Consider the following 12,055-nt stretch of genomic DNA (forward strand, 5'->3'; position numbering starts at 1 on the left):
GATCCAACTTGTATCGGTCATCAGAGAACTGTTCCTTGAAGTAGCCGTCTCAGTCTTAGCCAGAAACAAAGGAGAGGCCTGTAAGTATTGAAAATGACACCGTGACCAAAAGGGTCAAACTCAACCTACCACACGAGAGCATGAAGCTTCCCACCCAACTTGACAACCACAAGTGAAGAAAACAAGGTCTGGAAGAAACAACAATCAAAAGGAGACAACAACAAAACCATGTCCAAAGATCAACTCGAGAAAAACATGAAATGCAAAAGAGACAACTTGTGTAAAGGGGCTGATAATACAGAACATCAACACCAATTGCCAATAGCAATCACTCCAAGGCAAAACAAAATGAAGAGACTATTCATCATCATAAGCCTATCCATAAACAACAAAAACAATAGGCCTATACATATAGAAACCAAAGACAAGTGACAGAGAGAGAGAGAAACACAGAAGGAGTGCCAAGAAACCTCATACTATTGCAGTGAAAAAAATACTCAAGGGAGACGCTAAAATCTCACCCACCTGCCGACTGGCTGAAATTTGTTCACCCACCTGTACCACATTAAAGTGTGGGGTACACGAGTCAAGGACTAAATGTCTAGAGCGGAAGAGAGCCTTCAACCATCGAGAAACATCTCTAGGCCTATCTGCTGAAAGAGGAGGAGCCTCATAAAACTATGCTGGTTCCAACAATGGAGACAAATGGCTCAAAACCACAGATGGGCCAACCAAAAGGGAGCCAACAGGAAAACCCTGCTGGAGAATGTCTCTAGTTTGCACAGCACCCGGAGCAATTGCCGAACCAGACGAAAGATAAAGAAACCCTCACCGTTCCCAGTCCAGTCCATGACTTTCACCATGAGAGCCTTGCAATTGGGGGACTGGAGCCATGTAACCACAAGCCATTGGTTCCATGCCAACACAGAGATCCACCTCAGAGTAGCCAAATGTCTTTTTTTTTTTAGATATATACAAGAGTTGTTACATTCTTGTACAGCCACTAGTACGCGTAGCGTTTCGGGCAGGTCCCTGGAATACGATCCCCTGCCGCGAAGAATCGTTTTTTCATCCAAGTACACATTTTACTGTTGCGTTAAACAGAGGCTACAGTTAAGGAATTGCGCCCAGTAAATCCTCCCCGGCCAGGATACGAACCCATGACATAGCGCTCACGGAACGCCAGGCGAGTGTCTTACTACTACACCACGGAGACTGTAGCCAACAGAAGGACACGACACTGATGGTCCAATCTGGTGATGGAGTAAAGACAAGAGAACGATTTAAAACGTTCCGCATGCCCTGAACTGCAAGCCAAATCCCAAGTATCCAGATTATACATTACCTGTAGTGACCAGCCCCACAAGGCAAGAGATCTGAGCGATGCACCACGAATCACACAATTAACCACTACCAAGGGCAGTCTGAGTAGTCATACCACAGAGCCCACTGGGAGATGAGGCAATCACAGAGCATGCCAGGCTGCCATGAATTCCTGCACTATGCTGTGCACCCAACTCACAGACCACCCAAGGATCTGAGCAGCCAGATGAGTGCTGTTCACAAACCCCCAATCTAAGTCAAAAGCATCCATGAATAGGTCAAGCATAGGGTGGCGGAAGGTGTCTCGGGACAGAACCCTAAAAAGCCTGAACGGCTACAAACAGCAATGAGAGGGATACAACCAAAGTAAAAGGTACAATGCCAGCACCTAAACCCCTGCCCTGAGAACACACCACACGGGCAAAGTTCAGATTCGAGCACAGCTCCTCTAGCAAACGATGGGTGACCTGGGGACTCTGCTACCAACTTCAGACAAGCATCCAAGTGAAGCAGGCATGAAAATAGAGGGAAGCCAATTGAGATTCCTGGACCAAGCCCAACCAGGTCCAAATTTGAAACGGAACCAAATGGAAGCCTCGATCTCCAGGATGCCACCTGTTGCCTGCCATTTTCCTCTAGAGGATTCAAGCAAGTTATATGTGAATCATTTGCCTTTCAGTGAGTATTTGCATAGCTGTTTGCCTGTTTTTGTGCTTCTTTGTTGATGCACCTTCCAGTTGTTTGCACTGCTTTCCTTAATGTCTGAACATTCATCCACACAAGGTCATGGCTTAAGTAACTCCGTTGGGAGAGCCATCTCCGAGATACCTTCAGGGAGGCATCTCCAATGTGCCTAATTCATCTTGTCATGGAAGCATTGATTGAAAATACATGCATATAAAAAATAATCACCATCATGGAAGAGAAACAATTTCCTATTCAAATTAACACACAAATGGCTACAGAAGCTATCTTAAAACACTCAAGCTATCATCAGCATTCATATTGCCAACTAATGATAGCAAGGGAGGAACTGCAGACAAGCAAGCAATCTTATTAAAAACATAACACACAGAGATCACACTAACGTGATGCATCAAATGAACAAATCCACAAGGGCCGTGACGAGGATTCGAACCTGCGTCCGGGAGAATGTCGTAGTACAGTTGATTAAGGCAGTGTCTGGGATGCTCCAGGACGCAGGTTCGAATCCTCGTCATGGCCCTTGTGGATTTGTTCATTAAAAACATAATTGATGCCGGGATTTACACCATAGGCCTAGTAGGCTACTGAAACCAGTTAGGTCTTTGAAGCCAACCATCTCATCTACAGGTCCCAAATCACAGGGGTAAACTGTGAGTTTGAAATGAGATCAATTACACCAACCCACCCTATACACATTAATACAAGGATATAACAATGGTCATCTTACTTCCTATGGTGCTAAATATGTACACTACAATTACAGTAACACAACATTCAGCACAAAACACCACATACAAATTGGAAAAGTTTAGATTCGGAACAAAGACCTTGGTAAAGACTGCTTTGGGTATAGGGGTACAGCTTTCAGAAACAACTTACCAGGTAATATGAAACATGTCTTATCACTTAAAAGTAATTCATCTGTAAGTTACACATGTAAGAATCAGTCAGACTGCATTGAAATAGGAACCACCTCACATAGGCCAATAGGCCTCCTTGCAGTTCCTCTAGTTTTATGTTCTCACCACGAAAATCTACAATTTTCTCTAAACATGTCATTATTTAAACAAGATCACCTGGACAACCAATTTACATTAACTTCATGCATAATATTTATAATTATATTTCACCTTCATTTCTATTACCGAGGCATTATATTCAAGAAGCTTGTAACCGAGTTTTGCAAAAGACATTTACCCGATTTACTATAGCACTAAAGGCCGTGTAATAATTCTGGTAAATGCATAAAACAGCAAGCTAGATACAGCTCTAAAACCTGAAAATAACTGGGATAGGAGCTTAATAATAATAATAATAAAAGAGAGGCTTCTATATTGTATTCCATGATGAATACAATATTTGCACAGGGCATTTCAGCATTATAGTTTCAAAATCCTAAATCTAATAAAGTATATAATCACATTGCAAATCTTATGCAAAAACAATTAAATCCATCTATCATGCAAACAGCATCACCGCTTGAAATTATAAAGAGCTTAAATGCAAAATATGCACGATCATAAGCAACTATTAACTTTATTAGAATAGCCTCTCTTACGTCTCTTTCTCGGATTTAGTGTCTACGCTTTTCTCGAGGGGTTTCTGAAGCTCCTTCTCGGGGACGGGTTTTTCATCGATGGTTTTCGTTTCATCCTTGGATTCTTCATTGAGAGTATCAGCACTAAAGAGGGAGTCAAGATGGCAATGTGTAACATCTACACAATTGTCAGTCTGGTATCTATGTAGCTAAATGCCTCAATGAATTTCTTATCTTTTTTAAGAAGCATATGTATAAAACTCTTAACAAACTACTTTTAGTAGTCTAATTGGGAATTAAATACTGACTAGCAGTCTAAATAACTATAGATGATGTATGTACTGAACAATAATTATGTAAGAGATGAAATATATACAAATACGTATAATGAACATACGTATAATAAATGTATAAATTATGTACAAAGGTTTTCTAAATACAAAATGCTCATACAACTACTTTTAGAAATCAAAGAAAGTGGGAACCCAAAGAAAAATGTGCATGATAAAGGGTTACCTACCTAGCATTTTTCCCATCCTCGAGCATGGCTTCTTTATCTTTATCCTTTGCCCCTCGCTTACTGAGAATAGCAGCAGTTAAACCGGCATTATTTGTACAGAAGCACGCCACGTCAACAACCAAAGCTATTACGAGCACTGCGATGACTACGATTGCAATGATGATACCAATTCCAAGCTCTGATTCCGTAGATTCTTCAGGATTGGGGCCTGGGGGTACAATATTGTTAGCAAAATAAATCAACGTCAAGCCACAACTATCAATGAAATCTTGACGACTTGTATGCTTTTTATTTCATCAATACCACTCAAGCTTTCAATTTGTTGGTTGTGGCGACCTCTAATTCCAAACTTGATCACGTCACAGTAATTACAACTTTGGCAATAATTATTATACGTACAGCAAACGAATACCAATGTTATAAATCTATTATGTTTAAAACGCCTAGTTATTCAGTCGACTATAGAATATACATCAACAATTATAACTCGACAGAAAACATTTGTAATAATTAATTCATATTTCTTATAACTTTGGGAAATATTTGTTCATTTTGCATGTAACGTGACAAGAATGGCATTGATTAAAGTGATTCTTGTAAAAAGATATCTTCTCATCATTATTCTGCACTAATATATGTGAAATATTACCACCTTAACTTAAAAATTACTTTCTTTAATCTGTCCTTGAAGAGACCAATATAAGTACACTATGTTATAAAACTTGTAGACATTAAACAAACAAGAAACATTAACAAGAACCCTCCTGCCCGTTTGGTATTAGAAACAAGAATGAGAGAGAGAGAGAGAGAGAGAGGAGAGAAACAAAAAGAGAGGGAGAGTTAAGAAACATGGAGTAAGAGAACAAGTAGTGAACACTGACAGCCGCTACGATAGGAATAATGCTCAAGAGTTGACATGTGCTGCAGTAGGGAAATCCGTTTGTGGTGCCCTCACTTACACTACTCGACGCTGCGTGGCGACTCCCAAGACGGAGGTATGATGGACGGTAGTAGTACTACTAGCTGACTGTGGCGGGGTAGACGGCAGGCAGCCACCACCGCAGCCTGCCTTACCGAGCGCCCAGCCAGAAAACACTGACTATCGAGGAGGGGAGGGTGGGGGTCTCGATGGCTATTTTAGTATGGGAGGCAGGGTGGGAGGGATAGGCATTAGGGAATGGAAAGGATTTAGCTTTGAGGTTGAAGAGTGTTACTTCGGTAAAATTGGCAGCAATTAGCTGGACTATTTAGACATTACACGTGAAATATTTTAATCAAGTTGTAATGACAACGAAGAAATTCAGTACAGTATTCCCAAGTGCTATAAACATAGACTGGAAAGGCATGACAGAGTTGGTAAGTGCGTGAAAAATTATAACGTACTAATTTGTTAGGGAGGTTCCAAAGCAATTAAGTTCATCCCTTTACCGTAGGGACTACTGGTACTTAAGCTTAACCGTGGTATGCTCGCTTGTCAGGTTAAGCTCAGCAGCATCACATATTAGATGATAAAATGTAAGCTTTTATTAAAAGCTAGACAAAGTTAGTATATCTTGAAATACCATTATCGATACTGCGTACAAAATACACACGAAACTGCTCGGTTCTTAGAGTTTTCACTCAACTAAAAAAACAAAACATTAATTAAACTTCAGTCTTAATGAGGTCAATATTACATATAAGAACTGTAACAGAATATAATTAGGAAGTGGGTGACCAAATGCACCACATTCTTAGTGTCAGAAAACCTGTGTGTGTGTTACTAACAATTTACTGTTTGGAACAGTATGCTAATAATTTAAAATTTTCTACATTAATATGTTTATTTAAGTCACCTCAACTTGACTGTTCTCCCAGACAATATTTATCTTGCTGCATATCAACCATTGTTCCACTAAAAACTGCCCCCTAAACTCAACAACTAAAGATTGAATTTGGTCAAATTTGAATGACCATATATTTTCATTATTTTCAATTTGTACATCATTTTTTTATTCAACTGGAGACTTCATACAAAGCTTACAATAAAAATATCAGCAGATGCAAATGGTCAATGTTGTCATAAAAATCTCACATGAACCAAGTACTGTACAACACTATACATATTTTGTATTGACCCTTTGTTAACCTTTACAACAACCCACAAAACCTTTAGGACCTTTGACAAGCCTGTCCTCATCGAGGCCACTAGTATTAGTGGCCCTCACGACCTTTACAACCCACAAAACCTTTAGGACCTTTGACAAGCCTGTCCTCATCGAGACCACTAGTATTAGTGGCCCTCACGACCTTTACAACCCACAAAACCTTTAGGACCTTTGACAAGCCTGTCCTCATCGAGGCCACTAGTATTAGTGGCCCTCACGACCTTTACAACCCACAAAACCTTTAGGACCTTTGACAAGCCTGTCCTCATCGAGGCCACTAGTATTAGTGGCCCTCACGTAAAATCAGGATAGGTATGGGGTGCCAAAATATACTCAACTGGCCGATTTGACCGAAATTTACAATTAAATATATTGCTTTTACTGGTGGCCACACTCATCTTTGTTTTATTCTATAATTGGTTTTCACAAAATTATTAATAATAATGGATGAAATGAGTACACTACTCAAAAAATATTTAAACTTCTCTTGGAAACAATTCAAACACTGATTTTAACAAAACATCATTTTGGTGTGGACCGAGTAGCTTCACACCCAAGACTATTGGAATCCAGGGCCAGAATTTGCCTATTAACAATGCAAACGCAGCTTGGGATTTAACCAAAGATTAACCCCCAGTGCTTCAGAGAGAAAACCCCGCCAGAAAGTATAAGTGCAAAAACAAGCAACTGTTTGAAGTAACAAGGGAAACGACTGTTGCCGCATGGTAAATATGCTAATCGTAATGCACTTCACCACCACAAGGTTCCACCCAAGGTTCCACCCACACTGCTGCTCACTCACAAACTACCACAAACACACTACAGGCAACAAGGAAAAATATAAAGATAGGGATCTACTAAGGGTCCCTCAGAATTGGGCAATTCATTACATTTAATGCTTGAATTCTGGAACAACCTCCTAAGTAGCTCTCTGAGCTGATTCCCAATGGTGCGTCAACAGAGGTGGCCGGCATTTCTGAAAACAACAAAGCAGGAAACAATAAATGCCACCAAGTCTTAATTGTGTGAGAAGGCTGAAGATGCAGTCCCATACAGAAGAAGCAGCCATATACAATGGCTTTGTCAATACAATAAAGGCCATGTACAATGTTTGGCACCAGCAGTGTGCCAAACACCAACATAAGCTGGGCGAGACTAAGGGACACCCTAGGTAAAGCCAATACTCAGGTCCACCATCCACATCAAGTCCCTAACTGAAACAAGAGCCATGTCAGAAATTAACCAAACAGTTAAAAGATGCCCACCAATGAAGTAAGAAGATACCAGCTAGCCAAAACCAAAATCGCCAGAGTGACATCGGGAACCAACAGCCAGAAGATTCAGGCGTGAGAACCAGAAACCATGGACCCAGAGTCTTGGGTACCACCCACCAAAACTCTAGCTGGAGGCTAGCAAAAGCCAGAGGCTCCAGGTGAACCACAACATTATTTTATTTCTGCCACTGACAAACAACAGATATATTCCTTGACCTTATATTTCATTAGTACAGTAATTTTAAACCATCATATGATACAGATTATAGGGAAGTCTAAAATTCCACTTAGGTCATTATACATGGGGTAATGACACACACACATACCCACAGGGACATTAGAAAGAGCTGTTTCAGTGTCAGATTAATTAACAGATGAAATGCATTAGGCAGTGATGTGGTGGAGGCAAACTCAATAACAGTTTCAAATGTAGACCCAATAGACTAAGGGAATCTGTACACCAGTTGACTGACAGTTGAGGGAACGGACCAAAGACCCAAAGCTCAAGGGAGCAAGCACAACTAGGCAAGTACAAGCTTTTATACTGTATTCATAAATGTATCCACATAGTCCTCATGCACCCAGGCTTTACACTGCAGTACCATAAGCACAAATTCTGATTACATTCCCACATTCACATTGTGTATTGATGACCAGACTACACACTAAAAGTTGAAGGGACGACGACGTTTCGGTCCGTCCTGGACCATTCTCAAGTCGATTGTCACAATCGACTTGAGAATGGTCCAGGACGGACCGAAACGTCATCGTCCCTTCAACTTTTAGTGTGTGGTCTGGTCAACATACTTCAGCCACGTTATTGTGACTCATCGCCTGCACATTGTGTACATAACTGCTCAGTGTATCGAGGTCAAATTTCAGAAATGCCTGGAAAAAAACTTGAGTCTACAGCAATGATGTTTTTTCACCTGCCATTGATGATGTCAACGGTGATAATGATGCCGAGGACTTAAAAGGGGGTTTCGAAACCGAAACCACCCAAAAAATAAACTTTCAATCCACATATTTTAATCTACAGCCATTCCCGGTGCAATACATGGCTTCCCATAATCAGGAACAGGAACCATGTTAAGCTCATCAACAACTCCCTACATCAATTACTCACCTTCCTTGGAATGCAACCCCACAACAGTTGCCTAACTCCCATCTAACTATTTACTGCTTAGGTGAACAGAGGCATCAGGTTTAAGAAAAATGAGCCCAAACATGCCTGTCCTGCTACAAAAAATGAACACGGGGACTTTCGGTGGTGACCCGACTGCACCGACCACTTTGCTACATTTCCTTTCATCTGATGCCTCCGTTTACCTAGTATTAAATAGGTACCCAGGAATAGACCAACTATTGTGGGCTGTCTCCTGGGTAGAGTCAAAAGTTCGACCTTGGGGAAGACCTCAATATAAGCCTAAAGTATACAAGTACACAGGCATGCTGTCCCTGACAACAAATTCATCACATAACCCATCAAAATTATGTGTAGCTTCTTGGTATAAACTAATCTCACTCCTTAAGCTGCCCCAAAATATCCATCTTCCACTCTCACCTCTATCATCACAGAGTATCTCCCTATGCCCTTTCAAACTAATAGTTCACTCTGAAGAACCTTCAACTGCACTATGAGAATTATCTTGAGGTTACCTTGAGATGGTTTCGGGGCTTGGCGTCCCCGCTAAGAAATTATTACGAAAGAAACTTCTTTCCCCAAAATACTCTGCATTCATTAACAGATATACTAATTTTTTACTACAAATTTTTCTCAATTTGACTACAATTCTCATTATTCTTGCTTTGTTTAACTTTAGCTTCATAAAATAACTTTCACATTCCCAAAGCTATCACAATTTCCTCCTTTTGTTTCTCAGTTATTTCTCGCACATTCAAAACAGTCGTATGTGCTTAGTTTTATTTTTCTAGAACGAAGATAGGTACAGGGTCTACATCCAAAGTCAAATCTGCCCTTCACTGAGAGAATTTGAGAAGATGGTCCCCAACCCCATCTCTCTAATCCTTATCATAGATGATGAGGGAATGTTTAAACCATACAATGATTAGGAAATGCTTAACCCATACAATGATGAGTGACTTGCCACATAACTACACAAAAGTCAAACTGTCTCTACAATTCCAGAAAATGAAACAAGTATGCTTGCTTAAAATGTGCAAAAGCTTGTATTGTATGTATGCCACACATACGTAAAGATGACCATGTAGTATAACTGAAGAGAAATAAGTAACAACAAAGTGTATAGAAAACTTTGAAACGTATTTGACCAAACCACACACTAGAAAGTGATAATCTCAAGTCGATTGTGGTCTCAAGTCGATAATCTCAAGTCTTTGAAACGTAGATGTGTAAGATCAGAGACGCACACTGGGGAATGTTTAGTGCCTAGCGAAGTACTCTATGACGGTCAAGATATCTTGACAATTATTAACAGTACTGTACTTAGATTATAAGGAAGATACACTAAACTACAGAGGTACGGGATCAGATTTATGGGTACACAATGTACTTCATGGGAAAAGGAAAGTGGAGGATTGCTTAAGGTATAGGTTTCATGATGACATAAGAGGAGTAGAAGAGGCCAGATCACGTTTGGACAGGGCTGCCTTGAGGCTGTTCTGTTAGAGCCATCATCTCAAAAGGCAGTTCAAGAGGAAGTAAATAGTCAAAGATATATAGTTTGATTTAAGCAACATATGACTAGAATTCACTAACATCAGTAACAAATGTGACAAAATACCACTGCGGAGAAATTTTTTTAAATACACCAAGTGCATCGAAATTTAACCTTGCATGTATGATCCTCAAGAAAAAGTCAGATTAATTTATTTAATGTTTGTTAACTTTGAATTTGTTTATCTTTCTATGTCTTAAAATTGACTTCAGTTCTACAATAAAACTGTTATAAACATTACATTTTAAATAAAAAGTCTAACAATACTATTGTGATTTAAATATGCCACTTAACATTTTAACATGCATGCAAGTGAGGCATTTACATGAATATAATATATTTAATCTGTTGTATAACACATAACTGGACACAGGTTCCCTTATTCTGAGAATCAAAAGTGTATGGCATTAACGTTTGACAAAATGATGGGGTCAGTACACAAATTATATCGGAAATGAAATGTGTACTGTGCAAAAATTCTAATTACAGCACATTTCAACGATTTGTAGAGCATGCAAACTATTCTCCGCAAAAACTATGACAATGATCTAATACTGGGCATGCACACACTAAATCCATGGGTTAAATTACAAACAGTATACTGCACCTATTTGGGACAAAACGAGAAATCCCATGTTAATTAACAATCAACCATTAAAAGTATTGATGCTCCTCTTTCTGGTAGGTCCCCAATGGCTTTCCAAGCTTAAACTCTGGAAACCCCAAGACTTAGCTCAAAACATCGGCCCTGAGACCCACCTGTTGCCTACCTGGAGGCACTATCAGAATCTGGCTAACTCTACAAGGCAAGGGAAAGTAGGGATTCAGAGCTCAATCATAAAACTAAACAAACAAAAACAGATAGGTACAATAAAACAAGTGATTGCTTGAAGTCAATTATGCACCCCTAGGTAAACAAAGCCACAAATACACCGACAAGAGATATTCACGACTGCCACAAGATGGCGGACCGGTGAGCAAAGAACGGAGAACACTACAAACATGTGCACACCGGAAACAAACATGTGCACACCAAAAACAAACATCTGGACACCGGAAACAAACATCTGGACACCGGAAACAAACATCGGCACACCGGAAACAAACATCGGCACACCGGAAACAAACATCGGCACACCGGAAACAAACATCGGCACACCGGAAACAAATATCGGCACACCAAAAACAAACATCTGCACACCGGAAACAAACATCGGCACACTGGAAAAAACATCTGTACACCGGAAACAAAGAGCAGGATAGCTGAACCAAACTACTACACACAAAAACTGGAAAAAAAGCTCTCCTAGGAATAAAGAATGAGAGAACACCCTTACTCCTGAAGTGTGAGAAGCACACAAAAATGTTCACACCATTACCACTGGACTGGTTGTGGTGTGAACAGAACAGAACAATGCTGTTCTGCTGCACTGTGGTGAACACTCCACACTGCTGCTCTACACACCACAGAACAGTGTGGAGTGTAGAGCAGACTCCAATTGGGGGATCAAGGAACTTTCAAGACAGCTACAAAAAGAGGCAAGGACTCTTTCCTCTTCCCTTTCCCAAAAGCTAAGGCTGAAGAAGACGGGGTGTCATAGGCAGCCACTGATGAAATAAATCGGGATAAAAAATGGCAAAGAATAATGTTATAGAAATGAGCAAGCAAAAGGCTTGCAAAGCTACAACATAAATGACAATGTCAATTTAGCAAACCACTACACTTTTCTAATATGTGCAATGATTTTTGCCCTTAGAATATATATCAAAATGAAACATTCTATTAGGAGGACGGGTTGCACCAGCAGTGCACACAAGCTGGGTACGGCACTTGCAGTTGTAACAGCATA

The 12,055-nt window shown here is 40.1% G+C and overlaps 1 protein-coding gene across 11 annotated transcripts in view; it reads right to left on the reverse strand.

The window, feature by feature from the left end:
• LOC123771456 (fasciclin-2) overlaps positions 1-12,055 on the reverse strand; it is a 244,507-nt gene that overhangs the window by 10,991 nt on the left and 221,461 nt on the right. For 9 of the 11 annotated variants that reach the window (XM_069313709.1, XM_069313708.1, XM_069313711.1 and 6 more), the window contains 2 exons: positions 4,086-4,293; positions 3,587-3,709 (listed from right to left, as the gene is read on the reverse strand). In XM_069313709.1, coding sequence (XP_069169810.1) covers positions 3,587-3,709; positions 4,086-4,293 — 331 coding nt within the window. The remainder of the gene's footprint in view (positions 1-3,586; positions 3,710-4,085; positions 4,294-12,055) is intronic. The other 2 variants (XM_069313712.1, XM_069313710.1) reach the window with 1 other exon arrangement.

This window comes from Procambarus clarkii, chromosome 76, assembly GCF_040958095.1.
Source record: "Procambarus clarkii isolate CNS0578487 chromosome 76, FALCON_Pclarkii_2.0, whole genome shotgun sequence".
NCBI classification, from domain to species: Eukaryota; Metazoa; Arthropoda; class Malacostraca; order Decapoda; family Cambaridae; genus Procambarus; species Procambarus clarkii.